This window comes from Mustela erminea, chromosome 19, assembly GCF_009829155.1.
Source record: "Mustela erminea isolate mMusErm1 chromosome 19, mMusErm1.Pri, whole genome shotgun sequence".
NCBI lineage: Eukaryota > Metazoa > Chordata > Mammalia > Carnivora > Mustelidae > Mustela > Mustela erminea.
In genome coordinates this window covers 33,529,342-33,550,140 of record NC_045632.1, presented here as the reverse complement: position 1 = coordinate 33,550,140, position 20,799 = coordinate 33,529,342, and the positions used below count along the sequence as shown (strand labels likewise).

General features: G+C 39.5%; 1 protein-coding gene and 1 long non-coding RNA gene across 2 annotated transcripts in view; one reads left to right on the top strand and one right to left on the bottom strand.

The window, feature by feature from the left end:
• The window catches only part of BBS2 (Bardet-Biedl syndrome 2), a 29,465-nt gene extending 10,801 nt beyond the window's left edge, over nt 1–18,664 (top strand). Inside the window, exons 6-17 of the mRNA XM_032325120.1 lie at nt 2,440–2,544; nt 2,628–2,714; nt 5,615–5,750; nt 6,006–6,145; nt 7,036–7,180; nt 7,272–7,443; nt 7,869–7,998; nt 9,738–9,869; nt 10,368–10,505; nt 11,187–11,299; nt 17,062–17,210; nt 18,221–18,664. Of these exons, the coding sequence (XP_032181011.1) occupies nt 2,440–2,544; nt 2,628–2,714; nt 5,615–5,750; nt 6,006–6,145; nt 7,036–7,180; nt 7,272–7,443; nt 7,869–7,998; nt 9,738–9,869; nt 10,368–10,505; nt 11,187–11,299; nt 17,062–17,210; nt 18,221–18,327 (1,554 nt within the window). The 3' untranslated portion in view covers nt 18,328–18,664. The remainder of the gene's footprint in view (nt 1–2,439; nt 2,545–2,627; nt 2,715–5,614; nt 5,751–6,005; nt 6,146–7,035; nt 7,181–7,271; nt 7,444–7,868; nt 7,999–9,737; nt 9,870–10,367; nt 10,506–11,186; nt 11,300–17,061; nt 17,211–18,220) is intronic.
• Nucleotides 7,994–12,420, bottom strand: LOC116579590. Its single transcript, XR_004281331.1, has 3 exons — nt 12,263–12,420; nt 10,780–10,852; nt 7,994–8,318 (listed from the first exon to the last, which is right to left on the bottom strand). It is a non-coding gene; the product is annotated as an uncharacterized LOC116579590 (long non-coding RNA).
• Nucleotides 18,665–20,799: the final 2,135 nt, after the last annotated feature.

Sequence of the window (20,799 nt, the reverse complement as noted above, 5' to 3'; positions counted from 1 at the left end):
TTGTGTCTTTGTTAAATTACTCACACACACACACACACACACAAATAAAAACTAAAAACTAAAATAAATTACTCACACACCATCATGGCTTTGAAGTTGTGTGGTCAGGATTTGAACTTTCCCTTGTCTGCCTCCTCATCATATGTATTAAATAGATTAATGAAGTACCCAAACAAGATTTTTATAACTTTTCTTCTTCATTCAAATTAAGTACTTCTTGGGCACATTTCTGACAGTGAACTTAAAATCAGATGTTAGAGAACTTGGCTGGTTTCTCCGTGATTGGAATTACTCATATAGTAGAACCTAAATGAAGTTCAAGCTTTATTTTCCTACTGATTGCCCTTATCCATTGTAGTTTTGGCATTCTTAGGATATGTATTTGCTGCTGGTTCTCCAGGATTGGGCAAAATGGAAACAGAAAACTGAATTAGGATATTCTGAAGGAAGAAAGGAGAAGAGGATAAAGGACCAGTGGCTCGTGAACATTCTAAACGGGCAGCAAACACAACAGAAGGGAGTCTGAGTCCTCAGAATGCTGGGATCCTGCAAAGTGTAGTCAGGTGGTGTCCGAGAGTTTGGATCAGAAATCTTGAGGGCACTGGCCTCAGAACCTGTCCTAGCCACTTGTCGTTGCTTTTTGCCACTTACAGAAGCTGTCTAGGAGTCAGGCTTCTGTTCTACTAACTACAAAAAAAGACCAAAAAGCAAAACTTGCATATTGATATACAAAGTGTTACCCTTGATTTAGCTAATTGACCTTTATCCTATAGCGAGGATCATAGATTCTTACTTAGTTCTACTGTGCTTTTTATACAGTCACATTTATATATTTTTATATATTTTATACATTTTTACATATTTTATACATTTTTACTCAGTTCTACTATGCTTTTTATGCATTTTATACATTTTATACAATTATAAAATATACATTTTATAATTATAAACTGATAGTTGTAGGTGGAGAAAATTAATGGCCCTAATGAAGGCTGAGGGGTTCTGTTTAAGTGTCTGTGCTTAACATGATTTTTTTTGGAGAGTGTCCTTAGCTTTCATTAGGTTTTTAAAGGGGTTTGCTACTTCCTCCTTCCCCTTCAAAAAAATGCCAGCTTGCTTATCACCGGTCTGTAGGTGCTGTGTCCTGCATTATCGTTTTTCTTTCATTCAAATTGGTAGTAAATCTTTTCCAGTTTGGTTGAAATTATTCAGGTTTTGTTGGATTTCTGTTTATTGTCAATACTACATGTGAGGAGGCTGCATTCTTTGAAACATCTTTTTCCTAAATCCTAGAAAAGGACAGGAGACCATGAAATAGAGGTAGGGACTTGAGCTGACTGTTGGTCCTCTGGTCCCTGGTCCAACAAAAGAGAGAAACTAGTTAATTAGAGAACTAATTAATGAAGGACTTACGGGACCTACAGAATTTGGGGCTAAGTTTATGAAAATCTGAACTTTACAAAATTGTTCATTTCAGGGCCATTTTCCTCTCATTTTGGTTTGATTTTGCTCCTAGCTCAAATGTCATTTTGCAGATCAGCAAAATTTTAATTCATTTGGCAGTTGAACAGTACAGACTATTGCCAAAAGAATGCCTTGAGCTAAATAATTCTGGAATCCTACACAGCACTTTGCATTCAGAGTTAAGTGAAGTGGGTGGTTTTGTAGAAAAGCTGTAGGTGTAGAGGAAATTATATAACTATTCTTTGCTTTATACAATTTATTTCTTAATATCTCTTGTATTCATGTCAGAATTAGAAAGTAGATCTGCAGGAACATAGATATCATTAAGCTCTGGTCTTAACTTTAAATAAAGGATAATTTTATTCAGTGTCTAAAATTTCATCCTCTTAAAGGTGTTAAATCCTCAGACAGTCCTATAAATATTTCTGTATGGTATACACATTTTGTGTATTGTTACATACACAATTCCATGTGCTTAGGTTTGTACTTTTCAAAGAATTATGTTTCCTTCTAAAAAACATTTTTCATATTTAGCAAGCAATAAATTATGTCATAGAAAGGAGGCATGTAGATAAAAGATTCAGTTCTGGGTTTTACAGGTCTTTAAAATTTAGACTGTAAGATATTAAAACATTTTTTGAGTTAGTATTTATAACAGTGTCTGTTGTACATTTTCTGTTTCTTATATACTCACTTTATTTCATCCTTATTCACTCAGTTTTATTTTTTTAAAATAATTTGCCTCAAGTTGCCGCATAAGTTTGATCTCGAAAAGCAAACTTTGTGAGTTCATTTAATTCTGATTACCCAACTCTTGAAATAGATGACATGGATCATAAAGAAGAGGAGTACATTCCCCTTGAACAGATTTAAATCTAATTTTAACACACACTTGGTAGCAAGGCTTGCAATTTTATAAAGCCATACTTTGCATCAAATTGAGCTTATGGGAAGATGTTGTGTTATTTCTTGCAGATAATCACCTCTCTTTGCCCTATGTATGGCAGTCGATTTGGTTATGCCCTTTCCAATGGCACAGTTGGAGTTTATGACAAAACAGCTCGATACTGGAGAATTAAAGTTAGTATAATTCAGCTTTCATTATTCAGGGATTTTATACTTATTGAAAGACTTCTGGACTAATTATTGAAATTCTTTTTTAGTCTAAAAATCATGCCATGAGCATTCATGCTTTCGACCTTAATTCTGATGGAGTGTGTGAACTGATAACTGGTTGGTCCAATGGGAAGGTAAGTTCAAATACAGAGTTCAGGTGTGATTCAGAGGACTAGTTGTTTGAGATATACTGGATGCATGACTCAGAACCAGTAACATGAGAATATAAACTTGTCTTCCTTGGCAGTGCTTTCAAAGTTAGCTTCATAATCTTCACACCTTGTTTTCTTCCCGCTGTAATGTCATCACTACGAGTGAGTGAGTGTCCTTTTGATTTTAGGAGCCCAATTTGAGAGAAATCTTTGGGAAGATCTTTCTAAATCTCTTCCTTGAAGGAATGAGAATTAGTTTAATCAGATTGATTGTAGGCGTAGGACTGTAAAAAAAGGAATTTTAATAAGCAAATAATGAACTGTTTGTGTAGCTCTTCTCTAATAAGTCTTTAAAACTGACTGAAAACTTAGAGTTAATGGGAAGAATCATGTTATCATATTGTTTTCCCAGCTATAAAATTCAAAATAAAATCTTTTTGCTTTCTTTCCTTTTTTAAGTTCAAATCAGAATTTTCTGCAGACTTCTGGCAAGTGAAGATTGTCTTGTTAGAAGCTGTCTAAGTAGCTGCCAGGTCTCCATGGGTACCATTTGCCCTGGCTTTCTTGTGTGACAGTGCTGGATTGCCTGAAGGAGATCAGCTAATTCCTGCCTTTACTTCATTGGTTTTTTTCTTTGCTTTTGACCAGTACCTTGTAACCTTCCTTTGGTGTTGTGTGAAGAACAGGTTCTATAGAACTGTTGTGTTTGTTCCTGTTCCTTTACCTGGTTTTGTCTTTGGCATGGGCATTAAAAATGATAAGAGAAGACTGGGGTGCCAGGATGGCTCAGTTGGTTAAGCATCTGACTCTTGATTTTGGCTCATGTCTTCATCTCAGGGTCATGGGATCGAGCCCCCTGACCAGGTTCTGTGCTCAGTGAGGAGTCTGGTTGAGATTCTCTCTCTCCCTCTCGTCTGCCCCTCCCACTGTGTGCATAGTCTCTTTCTCTCTCAAATAAATCTTTAAAAAAAAAAGATAAAAAAATTATAAAGGAAGACTGTGTTCCTTAGTAAGAAATGTGAGAATTATAAAATGGACCATATTCTGGGGCAATATAAATTATAAATACAAACTATTGTGATTGAGTCAAGAATTAGAAACCACTAGACTTGAGAAGTTATCAAAAGTTACCTTAAAAAAAAAGTTACCTTCAAATATGACTCTGGGCCTAGAAGTTTTTAGGGTTAAATACTTTCAAAATTTTAAGGAATTTCTATTATATAATCTGTTCCAGAACATTAAAAAAAGATAAGAAAATTCACACAGTTCATTATATAAGTAGAAAAACTGATATCTACACTTAACAGAAAGAGCATGCAAAAGGGAAATACACAGATCCAGCATGTGAATACAGGTGCAAAAACACTAAATGAGTGCAAGCAACTGATGAACTTTGCCTTTAGTAGGTCATTTGTTGAGTTGGAGGGCCATTCTCTGCTCCAGGGCAAAAGCTCCATGTTGGATAAGGCAAAGAGCAGAATATCGAGAGAACTATTAATTTTTAGGCTTGTTTCTTAGTAAATGAACTCTCTTATTTGTAAAATATTATGTAAATGCAGAAGTAAGTTTAGTCTGAGTTAAAGGGTGATTATTTTTAAGTCCTCTCTACACTCATCCTGGGGCTCGAACTCGGGACCATGAGGTCAAGAATTGCATGCTCCACCGGGGAGCCAGCCACGCTCCCTGAGAGTTATGTTAATGTGCTAAGGGCTTTCATAAATACAAGCCCTGCATTACTTCACAAACTTTAACATGGATAATTATCAGGCTTACATGTTGTTGTTATGAAGAGCATGGATACTTAGAATGTGACATTCTCCAGACAGGAGGTAGGAACTAGTAGTAGGCTATGACCTAAGTGACTTTATTTTTTTTGTTGTTGTGAAGTTTTGCCCAGAAGGATGTTCATGAACAGACAAAAAGGGTGACTGGCACTGGCTATTGAAATGATTGCTCTATGCTTTTCTGTAGCTACCCTTTTATGAATGGCACTTGTTCTTGCTTGAAAAAAAAAGTCATCATTTTAAGTGGTGATCCTTCATTGTTGTTTTTTAGTTGCATTTATTTCTGATCATTTATTTGCCTTTCTTGGGAAGAGGAGACTCAGTGAGGATGGGAGGGCTCTTTGGGTATCTTAATAGTTTTTACATGGAAGAGACTTTTTTTTTTTTTTTTTACATGGAAGAGACTCTTAAACAGGGTTATCATAAAAGGTTATGTGATGGAAGGGTGAATTAGCTTGGTGTTTGGTGTTTTAAAAACTTCAGGTGTAAGTATAATTTGTGTGCATATATGATAAAGATAATATTTTTGTATAGAACTCACATTTCCTGTTTACGTCTATGTGGCAGGCTCTGTTGTAAGTGCTTTAATGTGTTAATTTCTTTAGGCCTCATTCCAACCCTGTGGAGTGTTGGTATAGTTATTTTCCTCAGGTTCTTGTTCTTGACCTCCAGATGATGAGACCAAGCACAGAGTGGATAAGAGACTTTCCCAAGATCCCATAGATAGTAAGTGGCAGAGCTGGAATCTGAACTCAGCCTACGGCCATACCACCCTAAACCTGCCTGATGTTGTCTGGAATCTGAACCCAGACAGCTTGGACTTGCCTTGTACTCTGTATATGAACCAGTAACCCATTTCTCCAAATGACATTATGTAAAGGCTAGTATGTAAAACAGTTTTTATTTAAAAAAGAAGGAAGTACAACCGGTTGTGGCCCTTCATGGTCCCTTTAGCCCCAGGGGTCATAGGTATCTCCTGAGAAGCCAGGAGGATCCATGGTCAGACTAGCTGACCTTTTAAGCTGCTTTTGACCTTAAAATTTTGTGTGTGTGTTTTTAAAAAACAAGCTACTTTTCAAGTTCTTACTTCATTTTTAGGTTGATGCTCGAAGTGACCGAACTGGGGAGGTCATCTTTAAAGACAACTTTTCTTCTGCAATTGCTGGTGTGCTAGAGGGAGATTACCGGATGGACGGTCACACACAGCTCATCTGCTGTGCCGTGGATGGGGAAAGTAAATTGGGATGGCAAAAATCCTTGAAAAGTCAGATTTTCAATTTGATTGGGTCAGAAAACCAGGCAGTTCCACTATGAAGTGTTTGTATGGATATCCTCTCATCCTAATACAGTCACCTTGTTGTGGGGGGATGAGAACTTAGGGATTTGGCTTTTAGGAACTGACAGTTGATGGATTTAAAAGTAGAACTGGCTACGCTGGTTTTTTTTTTTTTTTTTTTTAACGTGGTAAAGGGCTTTTCTTTTTGTTCAGTCCGGGGCTACCTGCCAGGCACAGCGGAGATGAGAGGGAACCTCATGGACACCAGCGTAGAACAGGACCTGATCCGAGAGCTGAGCCAGAAAAAACAGAATCTGTTGCTGGAACTCCGCAACTATGAGGAAAATGCCAAGGTAGGTCCTCATGGAGATGGACATTTTCCTCTGGAAATGGGAGACCGGCGAGGTGGGACTGGCAAATGTGAAGGAAGACTGAGTGTCGGTGTCTGCGTGGCAGGACCCCTCCTACTTGCTGCAGAAGCAGGGATGGTTTCAGCCTTTTTGCCAGGGTCAGCGGGGAGAGGGCACGTATCCTTTAATCTGGAAATCCCACTTCCGTGCAGCTGAACTACAGAAGTATTTGCACACATGTCCGAAGACATTTATGGTAGCACTGTTTGTTGCAGTAAACAGTTTTCCAACCAACTGGAATGTTGATTAGTAGTAAGAAGTGTCCTGGGGGATATTAAGCAGCTCTGGAGAATGACGTGTATCCAGTTGGACTGAGAGGGAAGAATATCTGTGGCTTTACTGAGTGAAAAAACACAAGGACAGTGTATATAGAGTGTCTCTTACCTTTTTCAAGAACAAATAACATAAAAGTTGACAACTACAAAACCTGTGTGTGTGTGTGTGTGTGTGTGTGTGTGTGTGTGTGTGTAGGTATCAAGCTGGCTGGAGGATAAGCTTCGAGATGGGACTTTAACTGTCTTGTCATGGGTATTTGTATTTGAATGTATTATTAAGTGAATTAATTTTGCTATTTTAAAAGAACCACCCCAAAACTATAAAAGGCATGGTGACAATGGACTGTAACCACAGAAAGGGACAGGGCGTTTTCCGTTGGGAAGAGGTTGGGTAGAGAAAGGGAATGATAGCAAGGTGAGTCCTCTGAATTCTAAAGGATCAGATTAATATCAGATGATCGGGAGTCAGCCTTTTGGAGCCGAATAACCTTGTTATTTAAGATTGACGTTAATTCACTGCTTTGGTGGCTGAAGTGGAAGTGGGGGCATATTTTGCAGGCTGAATTGAGCAGTCCGCAGAGCGAGGCTGATGGGCCTCGGGGCATCATCCCAGCCAATACAAAGCTGCACACTGCCCTCTCGGTCAGTCTGGGGCACGAGACCCAGGCCGCTCACGCAGAATTGTGTATCTCCACCTCTAATGGTAAGAAGATATGTATGTGTGGTTGGCGTCTCTGGACACCTGTGCCGTCTTGGAGTGGTTCTTGAATTGCCGTTGTCTTTCTTCTCTGCAGACACCATCATCCGAGCAGTACTGATTTTTGCTGAGGGAATTTTTCTAGGTGAAAGCCATGTGGTACACCCCAGCATTCACAACCTTTCCAGCTCCATCCGCATCCCCATTACGCCTCCCAAGGATGTCCCTGTGGATCTGCACTTGAAAACCTTCGTGGGTTACAGAAGCAGGTGACCTTTTGCAAGTCACCATTCATTTCTAGCCAGTGCTTCGAGGAGGGCAGATGGGTGGATATTCTATTGTGGCATGGATTTGGGGGAGCCAAAGGAGCCATTTGATGGTTATACGCACCCAGGCAAGATTTCCCATGACCTTTACCTCCCTAATTCGAAATCTTTCAAAAACAAAAAAGGGGCATTTTAAACCCTCGGTACACATCTTTGTGTATGTATAAGACTCACGTTCTCTCTAATCCTAAACCCCGTTACTGTAGTAGTGCTTAACTGTCAAGTTTTGGGTTTTTCCCTTCTGCAAAACCTGTAAAACCAACTTGATGACCCAGTAGTGACTTCATAGTTATTTTCTGGGCCTTGCATTTTGAAAGAATATTCCACACAACCCATTTCTCTTCTTGTGTTCCCTCTGTTGACCACAGCACCCAGTTTCATGTATTTGAACTGACAAGACAGCTCCCCCGCTTCTCCATGTATGCGCTGACCAGCCCCGACCCTACCAGAGAGCCACTCAGCTACGTCAACTTTGTCATTGCAGAACGGGCACAGAGGGTGAGTGTCAGGCTTTTCTCTTTCAATATCTTTGCACCTTAGCATCTTTTGGATGCTCTTTCATAAAAGGGGGAAATGACATGAATAAGTTATTTGGTAGCAGTAATTATGACATAAAAGAGGTAGGTAGTTTGGTGTTGGCTTATAGCCCATGATGAAAATATGGCTGAAATATCTTCTCTCACTTTCGAAAAACACATACATTATTTACTTGCACAATCCTTAGTTACACATAAATTCTTACCAGCTTCTAATTCCTCTCTTTCTTTTGTCATGGTCTTGGCATACTTGTCCTGACCCAGCGTTCCAGGAGGAACCTGCTTCAGAATGGAAAGAGAGTGGGAGTTGGCGCTGGGAACATTTTGGGTTCAGATGCTACCTTAACTAATTAGATTCTTTGTGATTTTCTTAGTGCTGTCAGCCCTCAGCAGTCCCGGCTTCAGTGCCCTTATCTGTAAGCGGGGAGGATCCCACCTCCTGGGCAGCCCTGCAGATTACAAACTTGGTGTCACAGTACCTTATACAGGGTCAAAGACTAGTACTAGTGGCCTTTAACCCTTGCTCAACTTCAGAAATCTCAGGGAGACTTTGTAGTCACGTAGATTCTCACGTAGATTCTTACGTGGACCCTGTGCTGCTGCCTGTGTAAGTACTGTTATTGTTACGAATATTAAAACTTACTTTATATTTATTGTGTGGGTGTACCTCTGTGTCTGTCTCTCATGCGTTTGCACACATACTTCATTTCAACTTTTGTTGAAAGGAATGGAATGGAGTACTTTCAAGCAGACTACATTGTCCAGGATATAGCCACAGAAGAGTTACTGTATAAACAGACTTATCGTTTACCCAAAGTGAGTGTTTCTACATTCCATATGAGATTATGTCCACACTGAAAATGCTCTAAAGCCATGCATCTGTGGGGCCAGACATTATGAATGTTACTTAAGATCATGTACAGAGTGGGTAGGAGGGGGTGTGAATTATGATGCTTTTTTTTCTTTTACTTTTTTTTTTTTAGATTTATTTATTTATTTGACAGAGAGAGAGAGAAATCACAAGTAGGCAGAGAGGCAGGCAGAGAGAGAGAGAGGAGGAAGCAGGCTCCCTGCTGAGCAGAGAGCCTGATGCGGGACTCGATCCCAGGACCCTGAGATCATGACCGGAGCCGAAGGCAGCGGCTTAACCCACTGAGCCACCCAGGCGCCCAATGCTTTTTTTTTTCTTAAGCAATAAATCTAGGAAGAAGGATAATTCTTAAGAACGACTGTCCTTTAAAAGTGGAAGATCAGGGGTGCCTGGGTGACTTAATCGGTTAAGCCTTTGCCTTCGGCTCAGGTCATGATCTCAGGATCCTGGGATCGAGCCCCATATTGGGCTCTCTGCTCAGCAGGGAGCCTGCTTCCCACCACCCCCCACCTGCCTCTCTGCCTACTTGTGATCTTTGTCTGTCAAATAAATAAAATCTTTAAAAAAAATAATAAAAATGGGGGCGCCTGGGTGGCTCAGTGGTTTGGGCTGCTGCCTTCGGCTCGGGTCATGATCTCAGGGTCCTGGGATCGAGCCCCGCATCGGGCTCTCTGCTCTGCAGGAAGCCTGCTTCCCTCTTTATCTCTCTCTCTCTCTGCCTGCCTCTCTGCCTACTTGTGATCTCTGTCTGTCAAATAAATAAATAAAATCTTTAAAAAAAAAAAATAATAATAAAAATGGAAGTTCATTTCATCCTATTCATTTTTAAGGTTGTTATATGGCTCAGCCAGAACTTCCTGTTACCAGAAGACACTAACATTCAAAATGCTCCATTTCAAGTGTGTTTCACATCCTTACGGAATGGTGGCCAGCTGTATATAAAGATAAAACTTAGTGGAGAGGTAAGGTTTACTGTCACGGTCATAGATTTCTTATGGACTGTTCTCTATTCAGTGCAAGGTAAGGTGGGTAGCACCAATCTCAAGGTCATAAAACCATGTGTTTCAATGTAGTCTGTTATTGTTAATTCTTGAGACACTGAAGTGTAATCTAGAACAGTGGTATTCTGTTTTCCTCCATCCTTCCTTTCAGCGCTTCCTTGTGTAAGTTGGGAAGAAGGAATGGGGATACAGAGGTGAACAAAAACATTTTCAGTGTTTGAGTGATTTTGTTGTTTAGTTTACAAGGCCGGACAATTCATCTTTTAGCCTGCTGCTGGAAGTGTGATGCATGTGGTCTGCAATTTCCTCCAGGGCTAACCCCTGTCTTATTTACCACCACATGTAAATTTAGGTTCAGTAAATATGTTGAACATGAGGGAAATTCTGGTACTGTTTCAGCTGGGTTTGTCTTTAGCTTCTGAGGATACTAAGCTTGTCTCTTTTTTTCTCCCTGGATAGATCACTATAAATACTGATGATATTGACTTGGCTGGTGATATCATCCAGTCAATGGCCTCATTTTTTGCTATTGAAGACCTTCAAGTAGAAGCAGATTTCCCTGTCTACTTTGAGGAATTACGAAAGGTGCTAGTTAAGGTGAGGGCACCCAATGGATGCATTTGTGAGAATGTGGTAGTGTCATAATATTTGAAATGTTTCTCTTAGGAGAGGAACGATACCCCAACTGTGTGTATGTTGTAATAACAGTCATGTTTTAAAGAACTCTTGAAAATTGTTGAACTTCACCTAGTTTTAGAGGGTTCACTAGTTAAAGGATTTCTTTCATAAAAGTGAATGGTTGAGCTCTAGACCACCCTGCTTTCTTTGTTTGGTTTCAGGGGATACTTTTTAAAAAATATGTCACAATCACCTTTTCCTTTGCTGGCCCTTCACTCTTCTCTTGTAGTTACATTGCTCTGTTGGTTCAGTGCTTTCCAACAACCCTGATTCAAAAGGAAAAAGAAAAATAAGGATCATGACTGGCCCAAAATTATCACAATATTCTTACCCCAGATCTCTAAAACATTATGTGTGTTGCTAGGGCTCCCTGTGTTAAGACATGGAAAGATCCAGATGGAATGCCATCTTGCATGTTCGAGGCAGCATAGACAACTTAATTTCATTGATGAGGAGGTGAGACAATGGGGGACAGTCGAGATGGTACAGTGCGTAGGGGAAAGAGAAGGGCCTCTATATGGCAGAGAATGTCTTCTCAGTCTGACTAGTTTCAACAAGTCTGTGAGGTCTTTTTAATTCCTGTATGTTCATGGTTTTTAGGTGGATGAATATCACTCGGTGCATCAGAAGCTCAGTGCTGAGATGGCTGATAATTCCAACCTGATCCGAAGTTTGCTGGTCCGAGCTGAAGATGCTCGTCTGATGAGGGACATGTGAGTATTTACCAGGCCAGGTGCGAGGTTAAAAATGTCCATGATATGGAATAGCAACCCTCAAATGCTACCGGGAGGGGTGTAGATTGGTACAGTGACTTTGGAGAATAACTTGGCATTGTCATTGAAGTTGGAAATGGGCATTCCCTGTGACTCAGCAATTCTTCTCCTGGTTTATAATCTAGAGAAACTTGTGTCAACATATAAACCAGGGTATTTATACAAGAATGTTCGTAAGAATCCCAAAGTGGAAACAGACTAAACTCGCATCAACAATATAATGGCTAAACTGTGGTATAATTGCACAATGGGTTATGGCATGCAATGAGAATATGCCTGTCTCAGTGACATGTGACTACACGGACAAATCTTACAGGCATAAGGGGGACGGAGAGAAGTAAGACTCGGAAGAATGTGTACAAAATGCTTCCTTTTATATAGTTGGGAAGCACAGCACTAAAGTGTATCATTTGGGAGGCATACCTAGATGAAGAGTGTATAAGGAAGTACAGGGAAGAGATTGTCTTCTAAGACACTACTCTCTCTTAGGGCAGGAGGGACTGTGTTCACAGAGAGCCTGCTGGGAGCTGCGGCGGTGTCCCGTTTCTGGGCCTCGTTTACAAACATCCGTTCTGTCAACTTCTCCGAATGTGTATTACATTTTACAGTAAAAACAGTTAAAGATGTGCAGCTGTAGCTTCTTGCAGAATTTATCTTGGCTCTCAGAGTGACTGAGGTGGAGACAGTAAAATCAGTAACCAGTGATAGATGGAGTTTCTATGCTCAGATCCCAGGCAAGAGTTTGCCCGGGCTGCTGCCTTTTTCCTGAAAGGCCTAAATTATTGACATATGTTAAAACGGTGTTGCTCAGAAGTAAGTGATTTTTGAAATAGTCATATTGTTGAAAATGTTAAATACCTACAAAAGCAGATTAAGTAATACAGTGATTTCCTATATACCCACCACCTGGCTTCAGTATCACCATCTGCCAGCCCGTTTGGTCTCCTCCATGCTCTCACCTTCTTCCTCTCCCAGGTATGGGCGATTTAGAAGCAAATTCCATAGTATCCTTTCAGCCACAAATATTCTAGATAGTGAGTCTTTAAAAAACAAATAACCACATTATCACACTTGGGAAAAAAAATTTTTTTTCTAGATTTTATTTATTTTATTTATTTATTTGACAGAGCACAAGTAGGCAGAGTGGCAGGGAGAGGGAGAAGTAGACTCCCTGCTGAGCAGGGAGCCTGATGCAGGGCTCGATCCCAGGACCCTGGGATCATGACTTGAGCCAAAGGCAGACACTTAACTGACTGACCACTCAGGCACCCCGAAAAGAATTTCTTAATGCCACAAAATAACCTAGTTCAGTGTTTAATTTCCCCAGTTGTCTCACATGTGTGTGTTTTAAGTTGTTTTTTTTCAAGCAAGGACCAAAGATTAAGTTTCTTGTAATCCACATTTTTCCCAATCCTCTCCTCCTCCTGTGGTTTCCTATTTTGGATTTTGCTAATTGTATCCATGTGGTAATGTTTAGTAGTATTCTTTTGTCCCCTGTATTTCTCTTAGAGTGGTAGGTTGCTGTAGAGGCCTGATCAGATTCAAGTGCAATTTTTTGGCAAGAATACTTCTTAAGCAGTGCTATGTATTTGTGTGAGGGAGCATGTAATGCCTGGTTGTGTCTTTCTGTTATCAGTCATTGATAACCATTGCCTAGATCCATTATTTCTTTTGGAGTCTTCATTTTTTAGTTGAAATACTTATATAAAGCATAACATTCCCTTATGAGGTAATGATTATTTGGTTCCCTGAGGTATTGTTTTTAAGGAAAGACAGATGATCAGTTTTAAAATGATGAGTTGGAGGGTGCCTGGGTGGCCCAGTCGGTTGAACATCCAGCTCTTAATCTGAGCTCAGGGTTCTGTTTTTGTTTTAAAGATTTTATTTATTTTTTGAGAGGGAGAGAGAGAGAGAGAGAGAGCGAGCACGAGCCGAGGAGAGGGGCAGAGGGAGACGGAGAGGCAGATTCCCACTGAGCAGGGAGCCCAATGTGGGGCTTGATTCCAGAACCCTGGGAGGGTGACCTGAACTGAAGGCAGACACTTAACAGAGCCACCCAGGGGCCCCTGAGCTCAGGTTTTGGTCTCAGGGTTCAAGCCCCACATTAAATAAAAAAAAAGATATATTAATAATAATAATAAAATAATGAGTTGGTTCTCTAGCATCTTCCATGTTCACCAGTGAGATTTTTAAAATCCTTATAGACTCATGTATTTTAACATATTTAATGTGCTTCATTCCATTTCAGTTTTTCTGTATGATGGCTAAATTGTGCTGTCTTTGGCCAGTAGGAGCCTTTTCAGGTAGCTATAGCTACCTTGGACATAGTGAATATATCTGTTAGGTCCTTGTTTTCTTGTACAAGATGTTTTAGGCTTATCTGGCACATCGTTCTGAATCAGGAATCAGCCATTTCTCTAAGGAGCCTTGGTTCTTTTTAGTGGGAAATAGTATTTGGAGATCATAGTCTGCACATTAGAGGTGCTCATTGCCACTAGCTTGGTTACTATTTTTAGGACTTTTCAATGGATATAGTCAGGAAATGTATGTATATTTTTAATGAGAGCTTGTATTGTGAGTTAATATTATTTCCATTTCAAATTTATGAATTCAGATTCGTAGCTTTGATTTTGTAGCTGTATCTCTTCTTTCTGACATTGGAAATCATGGCTCTAACCAGTATCCACATGAGTATTTGCTAGAATAATATCAATATTACCATAAACAGTATGACTGCTGACAACAGTAAAAGCTTTTTTTCTCCTTTTTTTTTTTTTTTTTTTTTGGTGTCTTTAGAGTATATTCCAGTGGGAATTTTTAGTCAAATTATTGTGTTTGAAATAATTCCCCTCTTTTTGGTTTTACCACAAATCTGATATATATTTAGCTTCATTTGGTTCATTTTGCTTTTGGTCTTGAGGGAACTGACTTTTTTTCTTTTCTGTTTAATTTTATTACACATTTATTAAAACCCTTATGTAGTTCCAAAGTCAGCACTAAAAAACAATGTACAGAAAAGTCTAACTTATAATTCCTGTCACCTTCATCCTGTTTCCTCCCTCTCAGTATACATAACCAATCAAGTTTTGATTATGCACATACAAACACGTATACACACATTCACGTCTCCTCCCTCGCTAGATAAATCATAGCACGTTACTCTTCTCTGCCTAGCTTTTTTACACTTTAAAATATTGCAGTCACGTCACGGAGATACTTCTCGTTTGTTTTTTTTTTTTTTACAGCCATACAGTCCTCATTCTCTGCATGCTTTTCCAGCCAGTTCCCTACACTTGGGTTGCTCTTTTGCTGTTATAGGTAGTGCCGCAGCCCATAGCTTTCTTAGGTAATTTTTTCATATTTTTGCCAAGATATCTTTGGGAACAAATCCTGAGATGGAATTGCCAGAGTAAATGATAGCTTGCATACAGAATTTTGCAAGATATTGCCAAAGTCTCCTCCATAGGTGTGATACCATTTTGCATTCTCATCAGAGAGTGCCTGTTTCTCCTCAGCCTTGCCAGTGGAGTATGTTGGCACACTCTTAGATATTTGTCAACTCAATGGGTAAGAAGTGGTCTCATTGTGGTTTTCATTTGTTTTATTGTGAGCAATGTTGAGGATTTTTTTAAGGGCAATTTGTATTTCTTTTTGTATATGAATGATTTAATTATTTTGTGTTTATATTGGTATATTAATTATGATATGAGATGCAGATTTTTTGCAGTTTGTCATTCGTATCTATCCTTTGTTTAGATTTTTAAAAATTAATTTTTGCTTTTGCCATGTACCAGCTTTTTGGAGTTTTTACATAGTCATATTGGTCATTAATTAAACTTATACTCCAAGGTAATAAAATAACCCAAGTATTTTATTTTTGCAGTTATAAATAGGATTTTTCTTCCATGTTACATCTTCTGGTTTTTCTTTTTTTTTTTTTTTGAATGTATGAACACTGCTGAATTTTGCATATTGATTTTATAATCAATATAACCATATATTGGTTAACCAATATAATCAATATAACCACTTCTTTACTAAATACGTTATAGTTAAGTTTTTCCAGATATGAATTTGTATTCTTTGTAAATTGAGACTGTTTTGCCTCTCACTTTGCAATTCATTTTCTTCCTATTATTATTATCTTTGAGGTATATGAGGTTTTTCCTTTTTCTGGCCAACTTTATCTCCAGGGCCCCTTTCCTGTGCTCTTTCTGGCTTTTTTCCTTTTTTTTTTTTTTTCCCCTTTTTTCAGTCAGAGAGGTGGTGTTTAGGCATTTGATTGCTAAACTGTAGGAAAGTGACCACCAACCTCTAAATCCCTTTTTTTCCCCTGAATTATTTATATATCATTTAGAGATTCAGATGTATGCTTTTATTTTTTATTTTTTAAAAGATTTTATTTATTTGGCAGACAGAGATCACAAGTAGGCAGAGAGGCAGGCAGAGAGAGAGGGGAAGTAGGCTCCCCACTGAGCAGAGAGCCCAATGCGGGGCTCAGTCCCATGGCCCTGGGATCATGACCTGAGCTGAAGACAGAGGCTTTAACCCGCTGAGCCACCCAGGCGCCCCTGTTTTTATTTTTTAAAGCCAACTTAGTTGATATATAATCTATTATATACATGCAGAAGATTCAGGGTATATAGTTCAATACATTTTAGAAACATATAAACCGTGTTACTGCTGCCACAGTTAAGATGTAGACTATTTCCATCGCCCTTGTGCCTCTCTGCATCAGTACTCCAAGCCCCCTCACCTCCTGTCCTTGGCACCCACTGATCTGATTTCTCTCCCAGTAGTTTTGCCTTTTCCAAAATGTCATATAAATGGAATCATATAGTATATGCCTTTTGAGCTGGCTTCTTCTGTTTACTCTCATGCCTTTGAGATTCATCTATGTTGTTGCCTGTGTCAGTAATTGGTTCCTTTTTATTGCTGGCTACAGTACTGTTCCACTGAACGGATATACCATACTTTGTTTATCTACTCACCGATTGACATTGGGTTGTTTCCAAACTCCAGTGATTGCGAATAAAGCTGCGATAAACATTTGCGTGTTTTTTGCAGACATGTTTTCACTTATTTTGGGTAAACACTTGTAATGGGATTTCTGGTTGCATAGTAAGTGTATATTTAACTTTGAAAGAAACCGTGCAGTCATTTTACAAAGTAGCTGTACCATTTTGCATGCCCATCAGCAGGGCGGGAGAGTTCCAGTTGCTCTGTCTACATCCTTGCCAGCATTTGTCTTTATCAGTTTATTTTATTTTAGTCATTTTCATTGTTGTGTAGTAATGTCTCAGTGTGGTTTTAATTTCATGCCTTTGTTTTTTAAAACCCTGATAAAATTAGAAGCTGAATTTATTAGTTAAGAATAAGGTCACTTTTGCTCAGTGAATATTAACCAGAAACTTTGAAGCTATCTTCTTGCCTTGCCTGCTTTTCCTTATCCCCCTCCCAGCACAGTGGGTACTTAATACTTCTCAGTTCCGTGGATCAATAACCAAGAAAGGCCACTTGTTTTCCATTTATCTGGAAGAAATGGAATATTTTGATAGAAACTTCTCAATGTTTCAAAGCAAACCTTTCAAAGTTAAAAATTTGGTGTTGTCTTCCCTATGTAAGAAGTTTGCAACTGTTTTCGTCTCAGCCTGCCATATTGAGGTACAGTGATGGTAATACACTTCTGTTGATTTACACAGGAAAACCATGAAGAACCGCTACATGGAACTGTATGACCTCAATAAAGACTTGCTAAATGGATACAAAATTCGCTGTAACAACCACACAGAGCTCCTGGGGAACCTCAAAGCAGTAAATCAGGCCATTCAAAGAGCAGGTCGTCTGCGGGGTAAGTCCCTTTTTGTAGCACTGGAAGTAGTTTGTAATTGGAGGTGAGAACCCTTAGAGCTAGCGGTAGCTTCTAGAATTCATAGTGAGGCCGACAGCAGCGTACCTTTCACACCCAGCTTGGCTGTACTTTGGCTTTTGCCAGTCTGCAGACTTCAGAGGGAAAGAAAACTTTCAGCCCCTTTTCTTAGATCTTGCTGCACCTTCCAAGAAAGACCTAGTGAAATATAGTGGAAGGGAAAGCCTTAAATATACTTTTTTAAAAGGGAAACTGAAATTAATGAGCTAAGTATCCAACTTAAATTATAGGAAAAGAACAATAGAATAAATCAGAAGAAGCAGTTTTACCTGAAACCTGCTGTTTGGGTCAATTCTTTGACCTCCTTTTATTTTTTTATTTTATTTATTTTTTTTAAGATTTTAATTATTTATTTTATGGACAGAGATCACAAGTAGGCAGAAAGGCAGGCAGAGAGAGAGGAAGAAGCAGGCTTCTTGCTGAGCAGAGAGCCCAATGTGGGGCTCGATCCCAGGACCCTGGGATCATGACCTGAGCCAAAGGCAGAAGCTTTAACCCACTGAGCCACCAAGGCGCCCCATTTTGACCTCCTTTTAGAAAAATAATCTTTGCTTTGTTGCCTGGCTGGCTCAGTCTGAAGGTCATGCAACTCTTGATCTCAGGGTCACAAATTTGAGCCCCATGTTGGGTGAAGAGATTAATTAAAATCTTTAGAAAAAAAGAAAAATATTTTTGCTAGGTGGATATATGCTTTGATCCTCTTCTATAAAACTGACTTTGTTTCTAGGTTTGAGATGGTCCCTAGGTTTGGTTTGTGATAAATTCCCTCGCAGAGTTATCTTTTTTAAGGAGTGGTAAGATAAATTAAAGTTGCCCACCATAGATCTCTTTTCCACCCTAGTTTTATGCTGTTTTAAAACTGGCCTCTGATTTATAATTTAACTTTTAATCATTTTTTGTATTGTACTGACTTCCTGTTTCATCCCACACAGTTGGAAAACCAAAGAACCAGGTGATCACTGCTTGTCGGGATGCGATTCGAAGCAACAATGTCAACACGCTGTTCAGAATCATGCGGGTGGGAACAGCTTCTTCTTAGGAAAGAACACGTAGTGAAGTTCCTAAAAAGGGTTTTTCCCTAAAAATCGAGGCTAGTTTGCTTGCATCACATCCTGGTGAACCCAGGTGCTAAGAATGGCAACAGTCTTGGTGAGTGGTACAAATGGCAGACTTCATCTGAAAAGCACATCCCTTTCTCTTTTTAGAATCAGTTACTGTTACTCAGTAATCACAGGTTTGTATATAGAAAGGGAATACTTTTAAAATGTTAGGGCTTCAAAGTCCAATTTTTTGGGTATGTTTGTAAAATTGATGTCGATACATATTCTTCCTTGGAATTGTAATTGAATTTGTAATAAAAGTTTTTTTCATTAAAACTTAGGAGTTACAAAAAAAAAAAATTTAGGAGTTGCACTCTATGTTAACTGTAAAGACACCACCGTCCTAGAATTGCAGAAACCATTTGTATGATGTAGAGGAAAACACAAGCATGGGTATTGGAGTTGTGTGCCTTTTTATCATGGATGGGTGGGTGTAAACAACTCATCTTCATTTAAGGGAGTATCAGTTGAAGGTGGTCTGTTGGAGGTAATTTTAGCTACTGAAACTAATAGATCTCAAAATTCATAATTACCCATTTATTTCTCATTTACATCAGGATGTCTCTGTAGTTATTCAGGGATCCAGCTTCCTGTGATCATGCAGCCGTGTCATCCTCTAGGGCAGCCTTTCTCAGAGTTCTCTATAGAAAGAAATTTCAGAAGATGGATTTGGGTGACTATTTTCACATTCATTATATACGATGACGACCTGATGGCTCCAGGAACCCGACGTGAGAAGGCCTTACTGCGATTTAAGTCCAAGCCAGTAGAACAGGGAAAGCTTTTCTCAAAGCTGTGGTCTGGACATAGCACATTATCATTTCTTCTTGTGTTCCGTCAGCTAACACGGCCACTCCTCACCACAGGGAGGCCAGGAAGTATCACCAGCCGTGTGCCGGCGAGGAAGAGAAAGCTGCTATCTGTGCCAACAGCCAGACGCTCCTTCCCTAAGAGTGAAAATTTTGCCTTCAGGTAGATTCTAGGACGGTTTAATGACTAAAACATTCAAGTGCCAGTTTTCACTTCTTAACAGCATTCCTAAGTAGTGGGGAAGACAGGCCGTCCCCCTGTGGTTAATTAATCTTACAGGTTTCTTCCATTTAGGCATTTAGGATGACCTCTTCTGTTTCTGAAATGTGAGCTTTGTGGAATCCTAATTTTTGAGGCTATGCTCTAGAATACAGGTGTTTAGCATTGTCAGCCTGTAAACTCAAAAGACACCCACGTATACTGTATTATTTTCCATAATCCCTGAAGTAGTAAAGCATCTTCTCTATGTGCCTTGAAGATGAGGAAACTGAGGCACAGGGATTAATTATTTGCCAGAGTCAGAGCTACTGCAAAACTCGAGTCCCACTCTTGAGTCTTTTTCTTTTTAAAATTAATTAATTTAAAAGATTTATTTATTTGATGGAGAGAGGGCATGAGAGCACAGGCAGGGGGAATGGGAGAGGGAGAAGCAGCGCCCCCTCGCCCCCAGCACTGAGCAGGGAGACCAACTTGGGACTGGATCCTAGGACCCTGGGATCATGACCTGAGCCTAAGGCAGCTGCTTAACTGACTTGAGCCACCCAGGTGCCCACGAAACTTTTTTGTTTTAACCATAGTCTAACCTATATGTGTTGAGATTAAAATCGCTAATTGGTGCTAGTTTTAAATTGTATGGCACTTTTCAGTTTTACGGACCCTAATAGAATGATCTCATCAAAGGTCATTTTACTGTTCTTGAGCCCAAATCTTCTTTCTTAGAACTAAAAATACAGTTAAATCTTGAAGGGGTTGACCTGCAACAGAATATATCTTTATGTAGTCCTGATTTATAGGTTACAAATAGGTGATTTTCACATTAATTTGATCCTCTTGATATTTGTCACTGAGCTCAGAGAGGCACAGTGTTTTCTATAGGGTCTCACAGCTTGGTGAGTCACCGTATGTGGGTTTGAAACCAATTAGCCATGGCCCTTTCTGCTGTTTGGTCAGAAAGACTGGATGAGACAAAAATGTTCATAAAACCTTCTACCACCTAAAACTCTGGTTATCTGTTGCTTCTGTTTGGTTGCCCTATTTTTCTATCCTGATAGAATCTGAGGCCTTCTCAGAAGTCACAGCTTCAGTTCTATTCTGTTGCTGCGTTTTGTTGGGGCTTTAAGTGAACACTGCCCTCCTTGGAAAGCTGATCTTGAGGATCCTGGTATCTGGTAGGAAGCTTTGGAGTCATTTTTCAAGCATCCCTTTAAAAAAGCCTCCCTGTCCCCCGCCAGATTCAGGTACTCAGTGTCTTGGAAAGAGTATGGTTTCTGTTACTTCCCCCATATCTGCCCAGCCACACACATCTAGGCCTGGCTCAAATGATCTCTCCTCCGGAGATCTTCCCCTCCCGTGGCTATTCCTTAATTGTTATTACGTTCTGT